The sequence below is a fragment of the Podarcis raffonei genome, chromosome 9, assembly GCF_027172205.1.
Source record: "Podarcis raffonei isolate rPodRaf1 chromosome 9, rPodRaf1.pri, whole genome shotgun sequence".
NCBI classification, from domain to species: Eukaryota; Metazoa; Chordata; class Lepidosauria; order Squamata; family Lacertidae; genus Podarcis; species Podarcis raffonei.
In genome coordinates, this window is record NC_070610.1 from 11,007,573 (window position 1) to 11,031,532 (window position 23,960).

At 42.8% G+C, this 23,960-nt stretch overlaps 1 protein-coding gene across 8 annotated transcripts in view; it reads left to right on the forward strand.

Moving 5' to 3' along the window:
- Positions 1 to 23,960, forward strand: part of SLIT2 (slit guidance ligand 2) — a 264,819-nt gene that overhangs the window by 144,723 nt on the left and 96,136 nt on the right. For all 8 annotated transcript variants that reach the window (XM_053403609.1, XM_053403608.1, XM_053403613.1 and 5 more), the window contains one exon: positions 13,875 to 13,946. In XM_053403609.1, coding sequence (XP_053259584.1) covers positions 13,875 to 13,946 — 72 coding nt within the window. The remainder of the gene's footprint in view (positions 1 to 13,874; positions 13,947 to 23,960) is intronic.

Genomic DNA, 23,960 nt, shown 5'->3' on the forward strand with positions numbered 1-23,960 from the left:
CTGGACTTAACCATCCAGGGGTCCTTTACCTTTACCTAAAGGACAGATATCATAATAGGAACCTTAGCAGGAGGGAATGCGAGTGGGAACAATCTTGTTTATATATGCCACCATTATACTGAGATACATGCAACTTTTATGGTAGCGCTTTTATGGTATTGTGAGCCACCCAGGAGGAGCTTTGCCTCCAGAAGGTGACATATAGTTTCATAAACACGTCCCACAAGTGTGTCTTCACTATATACCCAACACAGGCCTACTTATAATAGAACCCAATCCTGTTCAGGGTACGGCATGCTAATCGTCTTCCCCACATAAGCCCTGGCATAGTAACTTCCAACTAAATACTTGAAGGGTTGGAGGAATGAAACAGACTTAAGTACAGCCCTCCCCCAGCTCGCTGCCCAAGATGACTCCACTCAAACATTTCATTTAAGTTTTCCTTCACCAAAGAGTTACAACAAGCTTAGTGAACAGCTTTGTGTTACAGCTATGGTAGCTACTTGTTCATCAGACAAGGCCTAGGAGAATTTATGTGCCTGCAATATTTACTCTTGGAGGCATGTTAAGGAAATAGTCCCATATGTTACCTGTTGAAAGACTTACTGACCCAGTTCACATGTACAGTGGTCAGGAAGGACATCTGCAAACATTGACATGTATTTATTTAAAGAGTTGTTGCAGGATTTTCTACCTGTTTTGCTTCTCAGTTTGATAATCAGTTAGCCCCACTCCATCTCTAGGACATTTACCTGCTTATGAACCTGATCTAGTGCTGTAGCAAAGAATATACATTTTCTTTTGTGCACCACAAATTGTCCAGAGCAAAACTCATGGCATGAGCTGACACGGACCCTGAGTTTTCTGCACCTCCTTCAGTAATCAGGGCCCCTGAAGATAACCCAGACCATGCTCAGTTCATTTCTCACCGTGGTCCTGCACATGAACTCTTTAACAGTGTGTGAGCTCAAGGGAGACTGAGGAGGTGGAAAGTGTTGCTAAGGTGAATGCAGAGTGTTTAGAGGAAGGGATTTGTGGTCCTTGCTACCCTAGAGCAGTGGTCTTCACCTGGGTGCCTTGAGTGATGGTCAGAGTGCCGCGGGCAACACTGGCCTCTGTCCCTCTTCCCTTCCCTCTCTCCTCTGATGCCCTCTCACATCTCTGCATCCCAAAGCCTTGCAGAGCTGTTTGTTGCAGCAGTCCTGGCTACAAGCTCCGCAGGTGAATGGTGCCTCTGGGGCTGGTCAGGGGGTGCTATTTGTCAGGAGCTGAGGCGGCCTTGGAGTAAGGAAGCAAGTGGGCGAGGGAGCCCAGCCAGCCAGTCCTCCAGCCCTTGCTGTTGGGAATGGACAGTGTGAGGAGGCACCTCTCTTTGGGGCGGGGGAGGGCACCTCAGAGACCTGGGGTGGCAGCAACGGCTGCCCGGAGGACTCCCAAGGAGAAGCTGCCAGCTCTGCAGGCATGGGTTGATATAACTGGGCTCCTGAGCCCCACAGGGGTGCCGCAGAAAAAATGTCGTTGGTCAAGGGAGCCGTGGACTCAAAAAGGTTGAAAACCTTTTCCCTAGAGGCATAAATGTGTAAAGAAAACAGTGGCCCCTGCAGACCAAGAGTCTCATTTCGGGCTCCTTGAACCATGAAGGAAAAGGAAAACACTTTTTTTGTTCCCCTGCTTTCCCATCTTGCCCAAGGCATTCCTTATTGAAATCCATATTTAGAATGTTTAGTATGGGTGAATGTGTTAGTGAGACTAGTTACATATTTTTAAGCCATGCACCATTCCAGGCTTAACTTCTACAGTGGTACCTTGGGTTAAGAACTTAATTCGTTCTGGAGGTCCGTTCTTAACCTGAAACTGTTCTTAACCTGAGACACCACTTTAGCTAATGGGGCCTCCCACTGCCACTCTGCCACCACCGCACGATTTCTGTTCCCATCCTGAAGCAAAGTTCTTAACCTGAAGCACTATTTCTGGGTTAGCGGAGTCTGTAACCTGAAGCGTCTGTAACCTGAGGTACCACCACTGTATTCCACTCCTTATAGAAAGTGTCACTGTTTGAATATCTGCTTTACAGCATATCTTTTAAGACTTGTCTTAACTTGTGTGTTCTCTTGACTTGCAAGGGTTTGGAAAACATATCTGCAGTGAACAAGTAGTTCAGAAACAAGATGCATACAAAATCCTACTTCAATATCTATGCAAAGCTAGTAAGAAAAAGGGGAACACTAAAAAATGTGCTCCTGAATATGGGTTGGGGGAGAGAGCTCTCCCAACTGCCCTAAACTGATTTTATTGAATCTGAACTTGGTTCTCAATGTTTGCTCCAACCCCAATTGTACTGACCCAAGGTTTATTTTGAGATACCCCCCCCCCAATTTCAGGCTCCTTTCTGCTGCTGTTTGTTCATGTTGCTATGGCAATGGTTTGCAAGGAGAGTGTTAAATTTCCAAACCCTGTGCATTCCTGACTGGAGCCCTGGGATATTTAACTGCCACTCATTAGTTGCTGGGGGCTGTGTTTTTGGTTAGAGAGATACAGGATCCAGTCATTCACTGACATGCGTTAATTGACTTTAATATATCTGCTGTCCATTACTGAAGTTGAAAAAAAGCAAAATGGCAACTCCCTCTTCCTTCAGTGGGTAAAGATGAGAAAGAGTGGGATCTGGTACTGTTGGGACAGAAATGAGGGCCAGTATGATTAAAGCAGCAAAAGAGGGGGAGAACCCAAACGAATGGCTTCCAGTTACAAGAAAGGAGATTCTGACTAAATATCAGGAAGAACTTTCTGACAGGTAGAGCTGTTCGACAGTGGGTCTCCTATGGAAGGTGGTGGACTCTCCTTCCTTGGAGGTTTTTAAGCAGAGGTTTGGTAGCCATCTATAATGGATACTTTAGTTGAGATCCCCGCACTGCAGCTCTTTGATTCTTTGAGAACAGAATGACACAGTTCCAGAGTGCTGGAGTTGGATTGTGCTAAGGAGCCTTAGTTTCATCTTTGGTACAGATGCACTGTTTGACCTGAAAGGGGCTGAAGTTTTGTGCATGTTCTGGACACTTGGAAAAGCTTGATTGCATTTGTGAAAAAGGCACAGAAGTGCTCACAAAGCACCTACTTCTCCCTCTGCTGCAACCCACCTTTTCCTACGCACAAGAGCTTACATTTGAGGCAAGAGAAGGTCTCCCAGCAAAGTATATTTCTCCATCAGGGATTAGACTGAGACTACCACTACCAGGGGACGCGGGTGGCACTGTGGGTTAAACCACAGAGCCTAGGACTTGCCGATCAGAAGGTTGGCGGTTTGAATCCCCGTGACGGGGTGAGCTCCTGTTGCTCAGTCCCAGCTTCTGCCAGCCTAGCAGTTCGAAAGCATGAAGTGCAAGTAGATAAATAGGTACCACTCTGGCGGGAAGGTAAATGGCATTTCCGTGTGCTGCTCTGGTTCACCAGAAGCAGCTTAGTCATGCTGGCCACATGACCCGGAAGCTGTACGCCGGCTCCCTCGGCCAATAAAGCGAGATGAGCACTGCAACCCCAGAGTCGTCCATGACTGGACCTAATGGTCAGGGGTCCCTTTACCTTTACCTTACCACTACCAGAGCCCCCAGTGGAAGAATGGTGTTGAATAGTCTCATTATCCCTCTGGGGATTTTGGGACTGATCACATCCCCAGAAGCAAAAGACTTTCTCCCAGGGCTCTGGATGAGACACACAGCTCCTCATCTGCACTCTTCTCTTGTCTCAAAATAGATTACCCAGTCTTGGGAAAAGGTGCAGGAAGGTAGGATCTGCTCTCCTTACTGGGCAAAAAAGGTAAAGGTAAAGGACCCCTTACAGTTAAGTCCAGTTGCGAACGACTCTGGGGTTGCAGCGCTCATCTCACTTTACAGGTCGAGGAAGCCGACGTTTGTCCACAGACAGTTTTTCTGGGTCATGTGGCCAGCATGACTGACGAAACCAGAGCAGCGCACGGAAACGCCATTTACCTTCCCACTGGATTGGTACCTATTTATCTACTTGCACTTTGACGTGCTTTCGAACTGCTAGGTTGGCAGGAGCTGGGACCGAGCAATGGGAGCTCACCCCCTTGTGGGGATTCGAACCGCCAACCTTCTGATCGGCAAACTCAAGAGGCTCAGTGGTTTAGACCATAGCGCCACCCATGGCCCTTCCCCTTACTGGGCACAGGCTCACCTCGAAGCTTCCTGCAAGGAAACAGGAAACGCTTGTGGCAGCCATAATTTAGGAACGGTCATTTCTCAGTCTGCACCAGTGTTCACCTCATGAAAGAACCTGTGGTAGCCACTGACAACGCTACTAGTATCCTGCCCCAAGTGGCTACTTGCTGCTTGCCACCAGCCATTCTCAACTTTGTGCTGCTGCTGCTGCTTCTCACTGCTTCACTAAGCCATTAGCTCTGGCCTTGTTGATCTGTGAGACATTGCAAAGGTCCATATACCAGCAATAGCAGCTGCAGAACTTAGGCTAGCTTGCCTTGCTCATCTGCACTGTTACACCCACCAGGGATCCTCAGTGCTTCCTACTTTAAAAAATGCTACCCAAACACCACCCAAATACCCACCGATCTTTGTGAACTGTTAATGAAGCAACCTGCTACTTTAGCCATAGAAAACGTTAGGAAAAGTGATGGACATTCCTGAGTCTCTAGCCGGCAAGCCTCAACATGTGCTTGACCACCCCAAGCGTGGCTCACTGTTTTTGTGTTGTTTTGTTTTTGTGAGGAGAAAAGAGGCAAAATCACTGTATATACCAATGTGAACCCCTTTGAAGAAAGCTAGAGTACAAATGCAATAACTGATAAAACTAAATACAGGTCGGAAAGTGCAATCCTAAAACCGTTTACTTGGAAATAGGAATCTTGGGTTTTAATGGCTTAGTAGGATCACAGCCTTTGAAATGCCATTAAATGTCAAATGGGTTTGTCATTTCATCCAATTGCAATGCTGATGAACTAGATTCATTTACTTAAGATTTTACGTTTCATTGTAGTGTTTATCAAATTTGTTGTGACACAACTGAATAATACGTAGTTCAATTTCCACTTCACATTTAAACATTGTTTTAGGAATTGAGCTTTCTAAACAGTGATGGAATTTCTCTCCTCTTTTCTGAAAGTAGGAAAGGATACACACAAGAATACATTGGTGGTTCCTGCTTGAGCTGCTCAGAGTGGCTGGGGTGCTATTATTATGGAGTGTGGTCTGCATTGCCAGTGTGGTGTAGTGGTTAAGAACGGTGGACTCGTAATCTGGTGAACCGGGTTCGCTTCCCCGCTCCTCCACGTGCAGCTGCTGGGTGACCTTGGACTAGTCACACTTCCTTGAAGTCTCTCAGCCCCACTCACCTCACAGAGTGTTTGTTGTGGGGGAGGAAGGGAAAGGAGAATGTTAGCCACTTTGAGACTCCTTGGGGTAGTGATAAAGCGGGATATCAAATCCAAACTCTTCTTCTTCTTCTTTGCTCAAAAAAACCAAAAACTCCACAATGCAAAGCCAAGATTGATCTTCACTTGGTAGTCATGGTTCCTTTGAGTGAAAAAAACTTCAGTCCCTGGTTTGGACATAATACTTAGCCAGGGGTTGTGGCTTGTTGCTTCTGCTCACACTAGTAGAGGACTGAAGTGAAAGCATGGTAATCATGGTTTACCATGATAATGCTGGCAATTCAAACATAACCTGCAACAGCTGTTGCAATTATTAACCAAGTTTTGACATCACCTTCAGGTAATGCAAAGACGAGTAATCAATCATGACAAAATTTAACTCCTCAACAATTCTGTTGTTAGAATAATGTTAACATGCCTAGACTGAGGCCCGTGAACATCCAAATATTGTGACTGGAATAGATATTTAATGACATGTTTCAGTCAATGGGGCTCAGAGTTAGGTCATGCTGCCATTCTTATATCTAGAGATGTGGGTCAATGGTGTATCATACTTTTATATTATATTGCTCATCATTCAGTGACCTGTTGTTAAAATGTTTTGACAAGTCAATGGGCGTCACTCAGCTTCCTCTGTTGGCTTTGCCAGTGGGACTTTTTGTGTCTAAAAACTTCAGGGAGGGAACCTGGAATATCCCTAAGAGGGCTGGGCCATCTTAGGTATGCCCACAGCTAAGTCCTGCATTGATAGTTATTTTTAATTACACATTATGTAAGATGGAATGATAGCTGATTAAGGTGCCATACCCTCTCAAAGCGTTTTTGGATCTCAAGAAAAGTATAGGTGAAGGTCTGATGTACTTCCTTTTTATTTTTATAATTACCATTCATTAATGCTAAGCCATTGTAGCCTTCCATAATTTGAGTGGTGAATCTGCTCAGGAAATTATTTTCCTTTAATGAATAATATTTACTGTCTGCTTAATTTTATGCTGTGCCTTTGTAACAAATTACTGTAAGTGCATTTCTGGATGCATTGTATGATGGAATTGATTCTTGCTTTGAGAATTGCTAATTTGATGCTTTAGTTTATTTCCAAGGTTGAATGTGAACCTTTATAATAAGTAATGGAAAGGATGTGAATTCTACTCACTTAGTTTCATGAAGATTGCAAAAATAAAACAAAAACTTCGGGAAAGTATTTAGGATTTATTTCAGTTGTCCCGACAAAACACCACACTTCTAAGTAGTTGCTTGGGGCAAAGGTTGGGCAGAAGCCGCTGGAATTTCCACTTGATGCTGGAAGAAGCCCACCCATAACGTTTCATGAATGTCTTGAACTCTGGCACCCTCCTAAACTTACATTACTTCCTGAGCCCTCAACTCTTGGCAGCTATGTTTTTCTCAGGCACAGCTGCATGTATTATGCAATGTGCAAAGGGATCTATAAGTTGAGGTACTAATCCAACACTGACAGTAGAAGACTAGAGCAGAACATCTCCTGAAAGCAGTTAGCCAGAGAATAATTCACAAAGAGAGAAGTAGATATGGCCAAAACCCCCATATGTTCCCTGTCTATCCGTCCACTGTTAGCATAACTGTCTGGGTGCTGCAGTGCTACGCCTCTGCTACAAGGAGGACAAATGCCTGCCTCTGTCTGCTGTAGAACTACTTCAGCCCACTTTCCAATTCTTTTTCTTCCTCCTGAGGCCCATCAGATAGGTTTTATTATTATTATTCAGAAAGATACAAGGACAGCTTAAACTCTTATAAGCTAAAGGGACCCCTGACCATTAGGTCCAGTCGTGACCCACTCTGGGGTTGCGGCGCTCATCTCGCTTTATTGGCTGAGGGAGCCGGTGTACAGCTTCCGGGTCATGTGGCCAGCATGACTAAGCCGCTTCTGGTGAACCAGAGCAGCTCATGGAAACGCCGTTTACCTTCCCGCCGGAGCGGTACCTATTTATCTACTTGCACTTTGACGTGCTTTCAAGCTGCTAGGTTGGCAGGAGCAGGGAGCGAGCAACGGGAGCTCACTCTGTCATGGGGATTCGAACTACCGACCTTCTGATCGGCAAGCCCTAGGCTCTGTGGTTTAACCCACAGCGCCACCCGCGTCCCAAACTCTTATAGTGTATACATAATAACACTGATAAACACACAGCTATATACACAAAACTGTTTTTAAAAGCAGACGTGTGATAGTCATAAATAAAATCAGTTAAGCTTGTAAAGCAAACATAGATTTTTTTAGTCATGGTGCGCTTGCTAAAACAAAGTTTTTCGCAGGTGTGTAAAAAGTACAGTGAGGGCACCTGAGCAATGCAGGTAGGAAGGTCATTCCCAAACACACTAAAAGGTGTTGCCAGATCCAATGAAAACCAGCAGCGGAATGAAAGGGAAGTGCTGCCGCGGCCGCCTTTGAGCAGCTAAAGCCTGCCCCCAAGCCTCCGCCTGATTGGTTGGCTACCTGGGGGCGTGGCAGCCAGGCCAGCTGGGCAGGGGCTTGAACACCCCCTGCCAATGTGGGAAATGGCTCCTGCTCACAACTTTTCCCCTCTGTAAGGAGGAGAGGCTTTGCCAGATGCCAAACCAACCAACTATCCATTGCCATCTAGAGCACACCTACCCACCTGAAAGAAGAGTAACCATCCTGACTGACCCTATACCTTCCCCCCCCCTATCTCCCAGAACTGTCTGGTGTAGTAGGTAAAGCAAGAGGTGGGGCCCTGTCAGCTTCTGTCCTTGGAACAGAATACATGCCCATCACAGGAATGGGCGATGTGCATGGTAGTTATTGCACATAGCAATTTCCATTTATACAATTAAAATAATAGCACTGTGCTTTATAAAGCAAATGGCATATTCAACTGGAAGTCTTTGGTGAATAATAAAATAGCTGCAATGCAGAACTGACTTCATTTGCAACGAACGGGTGCATTATGTGTGATTCACTAATCTGTTCCATGTACATTTTTAAATTTAAAAAATACATACAGAAATACCACTGGTGGAGGTGGGTGCAGTGCTTTTTTTCTAAAAAAAAAGTTTAGGGGTGCTCTCATTTTCCTACTCACATTGAAATACTGCCCCACCCAAAGAGCCCAAACTTAGATTCACAAAATGTTTCGGGGTATGCATCCCCCTGCGTCCCCCCCAGAAAAAAGCGCTGGGTGAGTGGATAGGGAAAGGTAATGCCTGCTTTTCCAGAATTCACTCTTCCTTCCAGCCATGGCCCCAGAGCAACATGTGCATTAACGTCCTTCAACGTCAACTTTTAAGTGGTGCAAACTGAAGTCAAACTGTTGGAGGAGTTACAGTGCCTGCTGTGGCTGTAGACACCAATACAGGAGAGACATGAAGTTTCTTCTCTCTGCGCTCCTCCCAGTGGCCATTCCTTTGCCTGCAAGGGATTCCCACATGGCGGGGCTGATGTTGCCAGCCTTCATGTCATGTTTGCAGACATCTTTGTAACACAGAGTTGGCCTGCCAACAGACCTGGTGCCTGAAGTCAGCTCATCATAGAGCACTTACTTAGGATCCTGCCATTTTCTATTCAGTAGACATGACCAGGCCAGTGTAGACGTCGCTGAGACAGGAGTGCAAACATGCTGGGAATGTGGGCATAGGAGAGCACATCTTTGTTTGAGTCTCTGTCCTTCAGTGCCCAAAATCTTTCTGATGCAGTGCGTGTAGAAGGCATTGAGGCAGGTGTAAGTTGCCCATCGCCTGCCAACCTAGCAGTTCGAAAGCACTCCCGGGTGCAAGTAGATAAATAGGGACCGCTTACCAGCGGGAAGGTAAACGGCGTTCCGTGTGCTGCGCTGGCTTGCCAGATGCAGCTTTGTCACGCTGGCCACGTGACCCGGAAGTGTCTCCGGACAGCGCTGGCCCCCGGCCTCTTAAGTGAGATGGGCGCACAACCCCAGAGTCTGTCAAGACTGGCCCGTACGGGCAGGGGTACCTTTACCTTTAAGTTGCCCATGTCTTATGGTAGTAGTGAGGTTGGCAGAAACGGTGGGACTTGACATGCTTTCTCCAGTAATCAAAGTTGTTAGGCCTTCAGCTAGTGATAGTTTAATGGCGATAGTTTAGTTTAAAGGTGATAGTTTGTTAAACTGACCTGAAGGTTTGTGTGCCACTGTACCTAAAAGTGCAAGTTATATTGTTTATTTGTCTTGTATTGGATGTTGCACATGGAAGCATATAAATTTAACCAACAAATATGCATGTTTGTATCTCCCAGTTTAGAACCTTGTGCCCTCCAAATGTTTTAAACTACAATTTTCATCTTCCACAGCCAGCTTGGCTATATGCAGATTGATACCCATTTTCCCCTAGCTGCAATTTTATTTCTTTTATTGGGTCAGTTTATACTGGAATTGCTTGTGTTTTGGGTGAATTTGTATGCTCTTGTCAGGGCACAAGTGTTCAAATTGTGTAGTTCTGGATGACATGTTTCCCTCCATATTTTCATTTCATAGCTCTGAAAATAAGGACACGTTATTCCTTGCTCAGCAGTTTCTCTAAAGTATTGGATGCCATTATAGATTTATGATACAACTGATCAGAAACTGAAGGGAGGTTAAACCATGGAGGAAAAATAAAATGACCGGTAATTAAATTTGGAGAAATGTTTTCTTCGGAAAATTTATTGCCTTTAAGTAAATGTTGGTTTAGCTAATGGGGCCAGTGTAGAGAGAGGGAGAACCCTGAACCAACCTTAGATGTGCATGATAGTTATTGCACATAGCAATTTCCATTTATACAATTAAAATAATAGCACTCTGTGCTTTATAAAGCAAATGGCATACTCAACTGGAAGTCTTCGGTGAGTAATAAAATATCTGCAATGCAGAACTGACTTCATTTGCAACGAACGGGTGCATTATATGTGATTCACTAATCTGATCCATGTACATTTTTTAATTTAAAAAGTACATACAGAAATATGTAGTGTGTGTTCACTTAAAACCTTTCTGTACTGATACAGACTATAGCATCCAGATTTAAAATACAACTATTAATTTCACAACAAAATCACTCTAAGGTATAAGCTTAACCAATCTTATATAAATCCAGTAATTCTCTTTTTTTACTATACATAAGTTGCTATAACGAGCACTTGTTTGTAAGCTGTCAGTTCTTCTACAAAGCAATGTATGCTACATTATCCAGTAACCTGTGCAGTTGAACTGTAAATTCAGGTTATTAAATAAATCATTAATCCAAAATGCTTTCTGTTCCAGAGTTATTTACCTTTGTGTTATCTATAACTAATCAAAAATTTGCTAATACATTTTATAAAATCTTACATGATACACATTCTGAAAAGAAACAAAAATTATAATCTTTGGAAACCGTTTGTCTAGCTTAATTACAAAACCAAACCAAGCATATTTCATCATTTTTGTTAGTTTGGGTAGATTAGTTTTACTCTGGTCTTGCTTGTGAAGTAAGATTTGATGCTGACTTTTCCTTTCAGTGACCTGCAACCATAGCACCCAAAAGCTTATTTGCCACCCTCACCCTGTCTAATTGCATCCCTCTGGGAAAATTCCAAGTACAGCGGTACCTCGGGTTACAGACGCTTCAGGTTACAGACTCTGCTAACACAGAAATAGTACCTCAGGTTAAGAACGTTGCTTCAGGATGAGAACAGGAATTGCGTGGCGGGGGTGGCGGCAGGAGACCCCATTAGCTAAAGTGGTACCCCAGGTTAAGAACAGTTTCAGGTTAAGAAAAGACCTCGAGAACGAATTAAGTTCTTAACCCGAGGTACCACTGTACTCCTTGTTTGTGGCCTTGCCTATTTTGGGAGCATGTAGCCCTCTTCTTCTGTTATGCTGGTGGTTTGGGTAGTTTGAGGTGCCCCGAGAGTGATGAAAGAGCGATGAGGTAGTAGAAACATCTAAATGGTCTTTGGCTTCTTCCATTAGCCCAGTGTTGTTGTACCATTCATTTCATGATTAATAATACATATGTATATATATTTATAATAAAGAACACACGAAAGCTTATACCCAGAACAAACTTAGTTGGTCTCTAAGGTGCTACTGGACAATTTTTTATTTTTTAAAATTTATTTCAACTGTGTCAGACCAACACGGTTACCTATCTGAATATCTACTTTTGTGTTCACCTTAAATCAACTTTGGGTGTTATACCAATACTGTGGGACCCAGGACAGTGTTGTTTATATTGCACCATTTTTTAATTCATTACTTTTTTTAAATGAATTTATTTATTTTGATAAAAGTAGAGATGGGAGAGTTCTCTGGATCCCAGATTGCTACCCAATCTCCTAAAGGTAAAGGTAGAGGTAAAGGGACCCCTGACCGTCCAGATGAATCTGGGGTTGTGGCGCTTATCTCGCTTTACTGGCCGAGGGAGCCTGTGTTTGTCTGCAGACAGCTTCCGGGTCATGTGGCCAGCATGACTAAGCTGCTTCTGGTGAACCAGAGCAGTGCACGGAAATGCTGTTTACCTTCCTACTGGAGTGGTACCTATTTATCTACTTGTACTTGGATGTGCTTTCGAACTGCTAAGTTGGCAGGAGCAGGGACTGAGCAACGGGAGCTTCCCCCATCACGGGGATTCGAACCACCAACCTTCTGATCGGCAAGCCCCACGCTCCTAGTGTACCATATATTCACATGTATTCAGTAAAAGTCTGCTTTTGGGGAATTTGCAATGCTGTCCTCAATATCTTTACTGGAAACTAATGTGCACACAAAGAACTGCAGTAATAGATAACCAAGAGGAAACCTGTAGATTTTCACTGTGACTTAGAAGGGAATTGTGGGTACTGAGTCCACCGTACCATGGTCAAACTAGTTATGACTACATAATGGGGCAATGCTCTCCCTCTGTTCAAGGGATTCAGGTTGAGTTCAAAATAAGACTATTGGTCTTGTCTCTACCTTATAGGGACCCTTTTCTTAGTGTGGTATACAAGCAAGGGGGGAAAATCCCCATTAGAAAAGCGCAGGCACTTTAGAAAACAAAGCAACAACATGGCTTTAGAGGCAAAGGAAGTCATTGTAGATGCATCCCACAGGACTGATTGATTTCCCCTCACTTTTCTTTCAGTTTTAGAGCTTGCTTAAGGCACTGGCTTCATCACTTGAGCATCTGAGCATCTTTCTTTAGCAACCATGGCTCATTCTCTCTGAGGCGATAAATCGGGGCTGTACCACTTCAGAATGTTGATGGGGGTCATATGGCTGAATGTTCTTCAACAGATGAATCCCTGCACAGAGAAAGATAAAGCTGGAGAAAAAACGTTTCTAGCCTGGCCCTACACCCTTGACATAACTGCATGGTGTTTTCTGGGGTTTTTTAATGGTGAATATTTCAGCATATATGGGACGCGGGTGGCATCCCATAGATATGCCAGAGCAGTATCTATTTATCTACTTGCACTACGTGCTTTCGAACTGCTAGGTTAGCAGGAGCTGGGACCAAGCAACAGGAGCTCACCTCATCATGAGCCCGGCCTTGGCTGGGGAGGGCGGGGTATAAATAAAAAAATATTATTATTATTATTATCACAGGGCCTTGAACCGCCAACCTTCCGATCAGCACGCCCAAACGGCACAGTGGTTTAAACCACAGCGCCACCCACGTCCCTTATTTAAATTTATGTGAGATTAAATCACATCACTTGTCTCTTAAATTTCCATGCAAACCTAGAAATAAGTTAAACTGTACCTGTGTTGTATAGATGTTTTAGTGAAATATGTAAATTCATCAAACGGTTGACAGTCTTCTTACTAAAAATTTGTTTTCACTCTATTTAAAAAGCTTTTCCTCTTCTTTGTTTCTCTCTTCAGTAGAATACAAGCAATGGGTCTGGACACAAACATAGTTTTCCCTGGATAGAAAGACTCATTCTGTCCAGAGAAGGTTTTTGATCAAGTGGAGGTGATTCCCCCTCTCCCTATAGCCCCCAGCACCCCTCTCCCCTGCCCCACTTTTCCGGGGGGGGGTCCCTGGACCCTCCAGAAGAGAGTGGGTGATGGAGCTGGGGACTACAAAGAGAGAGGAAAGCAGAAGAAAGATTCTTTACTCTGCTATGGGAATCTCCCCTGAGTAAAATCAGCAGGAGTGAAGTCTCGATCCAACCCATTATAAACTCCGAATAAATATTTTAATACAAATATTGAGAGTCTGAAAAAAAATTGCTTTTCCTTTCAAACTGCAAGTCTGGCTAAGGATTATCTGGAATGGTGTGTACATTTTTTCAAAAATGAGTTCTTCATTGCTACATTGCTTAAGCGATATTTTTGAAAAGTGATTGTTTCTTTGTTGTTGATAGCAAGTCATTCATTCTAAGGCAATGTGTATAATTCAGATCTTGCTTGAATTATAGTGGTCTGGATCAGCTTGAAATACCTATTCTTAAACAGAAGTTCTTTGTATGATATATGAATCTACCTAAATATTTTCTATTTTTTCTCCTCCTTAGGGACCTTAGTGAAAACCAGATTCATGCCATTCCTAGAAAGGCTTTCCGTGGAGCTGTAGACATTAAAAACCTGTAAGTATTTTTTAATTCCTTCATAATAAAAAGTTAACACCATTTCATTTATTTTATACATAAATCTATATTTGTCTATGCACTTCATTAAGTAATATATGGTGAAGCCATGTTACTTAAATTGGATTTAGTAACGAAAACTAAAGAATATTGCATGCTAATTTTACATCTGTGTTAATGTCTGAAATGGTCTATTTCTTTCCCTGATCAAGAGTACACTTAGTGTTTATATTCTTACTTGAAAATTATTTTAATTGTAAGTATTTTTTAACATTTCAACTCAACAGCATATATATTCCTTACATTAGATTTTTATTTTAAAAATGAAGGCAATGAAATTTTTAGCATTCCTGAAGAATAAAAACATGTTGCCTCAGGGTTTGCCAAACTTGGATCTCCAACTCTCTTTGGACTACACTTCCCATCATCTCTGGCCCTGCTAGCTAGGGATGATGGGAGTTGTAGTAAGAAAGAAAGAATGAAACCCTGGCCTAGGGTAACCATCTCAAAAAAGGCCACACACTGTTTTTGCCGACTTTCAAAATATATAGAGATACATTATAGAGCTGATACTTTATTAACCTGTTCCCACATTTCAAGTATTATCTCAGTTCTCCAAGTAATTAGGCTACAACCAATCCAAGGATTTTAATATTTAGTATCTTATTGTTATTTTCTTATTTACATATATTAATGGCCTCATTTACATGATCGTATCTTGGATTTGTAAACCAAGTTATGAATGATCCTGGTGGTGCTTTGGGATGCACACAACCATTTCCATTCCTTCCCTTCTCAGCACACCATAATTAATTTTTGAAGTATTCTGGCAACCACAGTTTCCCATTAGGTCCAGATCAGAAAATTATGGTTACCAGGTTTGGAACAAGCCAAGATATTAAATCGTCCTAAAATTGTGGTTTTTGACCCTATACAGTTCCAAACATGGAACAGGAACTATATTTTCCTGTTTTAGATACAATGGGAAATGACATTTAATTGAAGACTTTCTTGCTCAGCTACAGAAGGGAAAGAGTGGCCCATGCATACGTAGCTTGGCTTATTAAGCCAAGAGATGCTCACCCTTTCCAGGTGAATGTTCAGGCATTTCTCTGGGCTTGTTGATTTCTTAATTAATATGTGGCATGATAATTATTCACTCCCAAGGTTCTGAATTAAAAAGTGTGTGATTGAGTTACAGAAACACTTCCCTCCAATTTCTCTTAATTGGATGTAATGTGCTTTGAATATATCAACCCTTCATCAAAACCAGTAAGGCCCTTCTGGTCTTCTGAATTATGATGATGTTGTTGTAGTTGTTGTTATTGTTCTTCTTATTAGTGTTACTATTGAAAACCTCTTTGTTTTTTGTTTGGGTCTCATTTTTTTCCACCTTCTTAACTACCAGCAATTGCAAAGATGCATTACATGTTTTATGCAACAATTAGTTAAGCGTATATGCATGGTTAGTATATATACTAGAAATTCAAGTGGCAGCATTTTAAATACCTGTAAGATAGATGTATAATAGATAAATAGGTACCACTCCAGCGGGAAGGTAAACGGCGTTTCCGTGCACTGCTCTGGTTTGCCAGAAGTGGCTTAGTCACGCTGGCCACATGACCCGGAAGCTGTACGCCGGCTCCCTCGGCCAATAAAGCGAGATGAGCACCACAACCCCAGAGTCATCAGTGACTGGACCTAACGGTCAGGGATCCCTTTACCTTTTAAGATAGATGATGCCTCCATTAAAAGCAGAGGCGAATCTACTCCAGTCAATTACTGGTTGTATTTTGCTGTTTTAATTTTGCCCATTATGCCTCTGAACTTACATGCCAAATGTTAAGCTATCTCCCCCACCCTCAATTATGCAAAACCACCAGTTCAAACTGTTGTATGATGAGTAGTTGCCCTTGAACTAGAGAGTAGTTCAGTTTATGTCTATGAAGAGGCAGTTGACGATCTTTCTGAATGCCTGTGATAGCTGCAGCTATCATTACCTGGATTACTACTTAAGGGTCTGAGAAATTGACTGGCTGGAACACCAACCTGACTATTTTGGAACAGAACCTTTAATTCTCACTTTACTGTGACTATCAAAGTGTGTCTTGAAATGATTCATAGTTGATACTAAAATCTATGTGAAACTTCATGAAACCAGTACCTCTGAAACTTATCAATTCTGGGTTTTTATAAAAGCGGTTAGTTGTAAATAAGTATGCAGTTAATTGTAGTCAATATGAATTGACTTTAAAATACTTGAGAAAATTTGGTAGATGCAAACGCAAATCAAAAAGGTCCAAGTTAGAGCCAGTAACGAAGTTGGTGACCATATGCTCAAATGCTCTTGAGTGAAAAAGACTTGAAGAGAAAAGTGGTGAGATTGTTAGAATAGCCATTCCACAGAAACTGTGTGCACGTACTTATGTGAGCATAAAGAAAAGTTGTTTCTAACATTGATCTATACAAGTTAAATTTAACTCCCCTAGCACTTCTGTTAGTGATTAAAGGAAGATCTACATCTGCTTCACGAATGTGTGCATTATCTATCTATCTGTTTATCTATATAATGTATGTTTTATTACATGTATGAAATAAACAAAGTAGTTACAGAATAATCAAACCACAGCAGATTGGTTTTATCTGCTTTTGAAGTCTTTGAGAGCTGCATTTACCATTTAGATATCAAAGAGATGAACCATTTCTTTTTTGTAATCAGTTCATAATTGTGGGGAACAGACAATTATAAACAGAAAATTAAAGAGAACAAACCAATGTCCTGACCACCACTGATAACTAATAAGTTTATTAGGTAAAAGAAAAACCCCAAGGTTTATAAGTAAATCTTAGATTTTTCCTTTCAACCTTAGCTTGACTTTGGACAGAAATTGTAATAACATTTTGTCTGCAGTATGTAGCTACAACTGGAGCGCAGAAGTATTTCTAAACACCACCCATTGATTTGAATATATAACTCTAGCAGGAGAAAGAAGTGTGAGACAGCAGGGAGTTACATGATTGAAGTGCTAATGCTTTCAGAGGAACTTAATAAAGAAACCCTGTGGTGTTTTGTGTACTCTCAACTGGGGGTGAAAAAGAGATAATATGTGCCAATATATGTGATCAGTAGTATATGTGTTTGGAAGGGGTAAAGAAAGTTATTGCTTCCAGAATCCTTGAGGAAAGCTGTCACAGGTATTCTTGATAATTTCTGAAGTCTAAGGACAATTCTCTGATGCACATATATTTGAAATGCAGATCATATTAAAGAAACTTAATATGTTTAGATAATGAAAAATATTTACAGTAGTGTTTCATATATGAACAGAAACTCTACTGTATTGCTTTGTGTTACGTAATGAAAATGAGACTCTGAGAAGAATGACAGCCACAAGGTGGGCAGACTTTTTGCAACAGTTATTTATAAAAGGGGCACAGACAATTGCTGGCATCAAACCCCTTATGTGGATTTAGGATTTATTGGGAGGCAGGGCTATTTAACTGATCGTCACAATAGTTCAAAAAGGTACATGAAACCCATATAACCAGATTTTATGCACTTTGTAAAAGGAATAAACCCCACACACTGTGATTTGCATGTGAAGATTTCCATGCATTTTAGACTGCTCCCCATGGCAATTCAGGTTTCTGTAGAGAAGATGTATGTACAAGGCTTTTTAAGAAAAGAACAAGTAGGGTTTCCCCAAGCAGGCAAAGTAGAAGTAAGACTTTATTATGAACAGTTGCTGTAGTCCCAGATCTCCTCTGGTGTCCATACTGCAGAAACAGTGTGTGGTACCCCTGGAGATTTCTTGAATAAGGTTTCCTGGCCCTTCATCACACTGGTTTTTCCCTTGGTACCAAGTTCTTTCTCTCTGCTTCTATTCATTATAATACAACACTTTGCGTCTTCTTTTTCTCCTCTTGGGATAAGAGGATCAATACCTGCAGAGAGCCAGCTATGGGCTCTGAGAGGCTCAACAACTGCTTTACAAGCGGTGCTATGGTAAGCCTCCGAGCCTCTTGGGCTTGCCGATCATAAGGTTGGCAGTTCGAATCTGCACGATTGCTCCCGTTGCTCTGTCCCAGATCCTGCCAACCTAGCATGGTTTAGTCATGCTGACCGCATAACATGGAAAGCTGCCTGCAGACAAAGACTGGTTCCCTCAGCCTGAAAGTCGATTTTGACCAAACTTAACCATCCAGGGGTCCTTTACATGAGAATTCCATATATCCATAATTCAGATATGGTCTGAAGCTCAACATCAAAAAACCGAAGATCATGGCCACTGGGCCCATCACCTCCTGGCAAATAGAAGGGGAAGAAATGGAGGCGGTGAGAGATTTTACTTTCTTGGGCTCCATGATCACTGCAGATGGTGACAGCAGCCACAAAATTAAAAGACTCCTGCTTCTTGGGAGAAACGCAATGACAAACCTAGACAGCATCTTAAAAAGCAGAGACATCACCTTGCCAACAAAGGTCCGTATATCCAGTTACAGAAAGATAGCCGTGTTGGTCTGCCATAGTCAAAACAAAACAAAAAATTCCTTCCAGTAGCACCTTAAAGACCAACTAAGTTAGTTCTTGGTATGAGCTTTCGTGTGCACACGAAAGCTCATACCAAGAACTAACTTAGTTGATCTTTAAGGTGCTACTGGAAGGAAATTTTTGTTTTGTTTTGGCAAAGGTCCGTATAGTTAAAGCTATGGTTTTCCCAGTAGTGATGTATGGAAGTAAGAGCTGGACCATAAAGAAGGCTGATCGCCAAATAATTGATGCTTTTGAATTATGGTGCTGGAGGAGACTCTTGAGAGTCCCATGGACTGCAAGAAGATCAAACCTATCCATTCTGAAGGAAATCAGCCCTGAGTGCTCACTGAAAGTACAGATCCTGATGCTGAGGCTCCAATACTTTGGCCACCTCATGAGAAGAGAAGACTCCCTGGAAAAGACCCTGATGTTGGGAAAGATGGAGGGCACAAGGAGAAGGGGATGACAGAGGACGAGATGGTCGGACAGTGTTCTCGAAGCTACCAGCATGAGTTTGACCAAACTGCGGGAGGCAGTGGAAGACAGAAGTGCCTGGCGTGCTCTGGTCCATGGGGTCATGAAGAGTCGGACACGACTAAACGACTAAACAACAACAACAAATAATTTTAACAACCTCAAAATATCTTCATTTAAATTTTTTTTTAAGTATTTGCATTTTTGGATAGAGAAAACATTATTTAACTGGCAGGGATCTTAAAAACACAGTCAGAAAGACATACACTACTTTCCAATAGGCCTGCTAGGATCACTAAACATATCAGGAGGAAAAGAGTTTGATTCTTACACCTCAGCTGTTACCACGTTATTCAATCAGACTAGTATTTTGCCTAATTTTTATTTAGTATTTGGGTTTGTTGACACTCATAAGAAGACTTTGCCTGCTGAGTAAAGGATAAGATTTGGTGAAAGAAGGGGGAGGGTTTCTTCAACCAGTGGCAACTTCTTAGATAACTTTTGCATTGATATTTTTCTCTCTGACTAGTATACTCTCAATAGCCTTTTCAAAATCAGTTGCCGCTATTCCACGCTACCTCAAAGAACATGAAACAAAGAGAAAAAACACTACATTTTAATCAGCAGTCTTGCTGCCAAGAAAATGGTTTGTGCCAAGTTTTATCCCAGAGTGAACAGGAAAAAAATGTGGGAAAGGAGCAAGTTTGAAAACTGCTATCCAGCCTCAGCTACAGCAGTGTTTGGAAGGCATCATTAAAAGAAGGACTCCCAACTTCTTTTTTCAGATGCACCTGAACTCATGCCAATTTAGGAGAAGAAATCTGCCTTTCAGCTCTTGTAGGACAAGATTTGCTCGAGTGCTTTCTGTGCCGTTAAATCTTTCCCTTTGTGTATAATATGGATGATTTAGGAGCAGCTGTGTCAGTGCTGATTTATACATTGACAGCTAAGGATAATAAGATATGGGGCCAACATACTGCTCACCCTTTTACAGATTAACCTGCAGACTGCATTAGGCAAATTTGATGGCATTAAAAGATTTTACCAATTTGTCTGGAAACAATTTCTCTTTTGTGTTGTGTCAGGGGATAACATTTCATGCCATTGTACTAATTTAAATGGCTTAGATAAATTACTCTGGAGGTTAGAGAACTGTACTGGATATATTATTTTGGCCCTTTAAAATAAAAAGCCTATTAACTAAATTGTTAAATGCCCTTAATTAGTTAAAATGGAAAGTGCCTGGGAATTTTTTTTAAAAAAATAATACTCTGCAACACAAACATTGCACCAAAATGATTAACTGCAGTGTCTAGAAAACGATTGTTCTAGCAGACAAGTAACATACTGCAGTGGAGAATACAGGAAAAATAGGGAACAATCCAGTGTGAAATTTTATTGCGCAAGCTGAATGAGAACAGTGTAAGAGCAATACTGCACCCTTGTACTTCTTCCATTAATCCCAATGGATTGAACTCGTAGTGAGTATATTTCTGAGTGTATACAGTCCTTGATCGTGCCTGGAAATACTCTTGCTTCCAGTCCCACTGCCTCTCAAGTTACAATGAAGCCATGTAGTAAACATAAATGTACCCCTGACCATTAAGTCCAGTCACAGACAACTCTGGGGTTGCAGTGCTCACCTCGCTTTATTGGCCGAGGGAGCCGGCGTACAGCTTCCAGGTCATGTGGCCAGCATGACTAAGCCACTTGTGGCGAACCAGAGTAGCGCGCAGAAACACCGTTTACCTTCCCGCCGGAGCAGTACCTATTTATCTACTTGCACTTTGACGTGCTTTCAAACTGCTAGGTTGGCAGGAGCAGGGACCGAACAATGGGAGCTCACCCCATCACGGAGATTCGAACTGCCAACCTTCTGATCGGCAAGCCCTAGGCTCTGTGGTTTAGACCACAGCGCCACCTGCGTCCCTAAGCCGTGTAGAGGTAATCCCAAAGTCAAGGGCTTCTTATGTACTGTAGCTCTTTAGCACTGCTGGCATGCAACTTTCCTGCAGTCAGAAGCAGGTGTTGCTCCATACAGCACTTCATATAGAACTTTATTCCTCTTTGGAGGGGTGGCCTGCAGACTGTATCTGTCCAACAAGCTGCAGGAAGTGGTCATCTCTCCCTGCAGAACTGAGCAGGAGATAAACTGCCCTGCCTGTTGTTTATAAGAGTAAAAGGCAGCATTTCCACCTTTCACAGAACAAAGTTGTAGTGGGCAGTGGCGTAGCGTGGGTTGTCAGCACCCGGGGCAAGGCAAGTAATTTGCGCCCCCTAACCTGTGGATTTGCGCCCCCTAACCCCCAGATGTTGCACCCGGTGCGGCCGGCCCCCCCCCTGCACACCCCACACTACGCCACTGGTAGTGGGGATAGAAGCAGTGCCTCTTACTTTGCACAGAACGATCTGTGTGAAGTTAAAAGGCAGCATTTTCAGCCAGCCACAACACCAGTGCTGGAATGGGGAAGCCAGGAAACACTGAGTGTGCAGAGAAAGTGGGAGGTAGGAAAGATGGAGGAAGAGTATGCTGAGTGCCTGCATGCCTGTGTATGTGTGATGTGTTCAGGTACACACTAGCCATTCCCCCTGCTTGTGTGTGGCCCACAGAGATGGGACTGTCAATTCGGCCCTTGAACCAGAAAAGGGTTGCCACCCCTGCTGTACAGCACTGTATTATTCGTTGTTACGGTTCCGTAACACAAATGCACACATTGCTGCATGAAATGTAGAAATAACAAGCAAACAAAAAAAAAGTTTGTACACATGGTGTGATAAAAATAATAATATTTGCATTAGCTCATGTGCGGTTCCATGAAAGTGAAATGGGTTTTTAAAAGAAGTATGGGACAGAAACTGGCTGTTGGAAAATAGGACTGTATGGTGTGGCATTGATACAAGCAGCCAATGTAGGTTAAAGCCCCAACACTCAAATTTTGGGTATAGAAATGAGGGCACTGAATCTAGATCCCTGCTGCCTCTCACAATAGCTGTTCTTCGGATCTTAGTAATTTTGCAATGACATAATGAGTGAAGTATTCAGTAAGTGTAGGCAGGAAAGGGAGGACAAGTGATGCAAAAAGGCACAGGTGAGTCAATAGTGAGTCCAACATCCCATTCCTGCTAAGTCATCCACCTGTTGAGACCCTATGAGCGTATATGTAAAATTAAGATTTGCACCTGTTTACCTCGAATTGCATTTTTCATTTTACCACCCATTCACCTAGTTTGGAGAGCTCCTTTTGGAACAATTTACCATTCTTCTTTGTTTTAACAACCCTGAACAATTACAGTTATGAGCAAACTTGCTCACCTCGCTGCTCACTCCTAACTCTGGATCATTTATGAGCCAGTTAAAAGGCGCAGATCCCAGTATCAAAGTAATACAGGAAAACTATTGTTCTATCAAGAGGGTTGACATACAAATTTGCTTTGGAATGTAATTCTTTTAAGCAAAGTGTGTTCTCCCTCATGGAGAGCACAGGTTGCGGGCGGGGCTGACAAGACACCTCACTGTTACTAGGCAGATGCTTTGGCCATCCTTTAAGCAGGGGCAGGCTGTTACTGGGGAAATCTAGATGTTGCCATTTGTTGATTGACAGCCCTATTTGTTAAATACAATGCTTGCAGCGAGGAACTTCCTCTTTTCGCTGCTTACTTCGGATCACCCGCCCTCCCTTCCCTAATTTTAGGCTGTTTGCTTTACCTTGCTATGCCTGTCATGGGGTCGTCTGCTTTGGGGCAGGGGCCTGGTAGGAATTTTGTCCATTTGGCTGATTAGTGTGTGCCACTTGGTTTTTGCCTACTGCGTAGCAAATCGTCACAACTTGTAAGGTTTGCGGTTAGGCATTGGTCTTGGAATTGGTTGGTGGAGGGGTATGGATTTGGCTGTGCCTGCCCCTCCAAAATGCTGCTGCTGCTGCTTCAAGGGTTTTCCGTTAAAGGAACCCAGGGGCTCCCCATGCTTTTGTCCGAAACCCCCTGGCAAGGGGCTAGGGCCACGCAAGCCCCTGGGAGCATTCTGGGGAGAGGTGAGGCATGGTTCCCAGTCCCATCTCTCTCCCCAGGTGACTTACCCTTGCTGACTTCGCGGGGGGTGCGAATGTCAGAGCTGTCCCCGTGCAGGGTCAGTTAGTGCTACCAATGCCTAAGCAACCACTCACATTGCTGTAATTTGAATAAAGTTGTGGCCAAAATTATGCCAAAAACCTTAAACAAAAATTAAGTGTCAATTGTGTTTTTCTTTTTTTGGGGGGGTGTCTTGGGGACCTTGACGCACAACCAGTTGTTATTGACATTATGGTGGCATTATGTTATGTTGTATATTCTCTCTCTTTCTCTCTCTGAGAGTAAGTGTTGGCCCTGTGTTGTAGGTACATTTTACTAGACAATGTCCTAAAAGCAGGATGCTGCCTAAAATATTGTAACAGTGTTACTTCAGAAGATGTAGCTTTGCCAGTGCAGATCTTGCCTCAGTGAAGCAAGTCAGTAGAAACTGCACCTCTTTGCCAAAGAGTTTTGCTTAGAAGCAAATCTCACAGGTTTTACTGCACATTATTTGGAAGTAAGTGTGTTTAGAATCGGATCTTAAACCAGTGGAAATCAAAGCAATTTACTTTAGTGGCAGAGTAGACTGGAACTGTTAGAGCATGGGTAGGCAAACTAAGGCCCATGGGCCGGATCCAGCCCAATCGCCTTCTAAATCTGACCCGCGAACAGTCCAGGAATCAGCGTGTTTTTACATGAATAGAATGTGCCCTTTTATTTAAAATGCATCTCTGGGTTATTTGTGGGGCATAGGAATTCATTCATTATTCTTTTTCAAAATATAGTCCGGCCCCCCACAAGGTCTGAGGGACAGTGGACCAGCCCCCTGTTCAAAATGTTTGCTGACCCCTGGTTTAGAGCAACTGAAGCTAGCCTAATATTAAGCACTTCCCTTAAAAGTAACTGATACAGTGGTACCTCGGGTTACATACGCTTCAGGTTTCGGACTCCGCTAACCC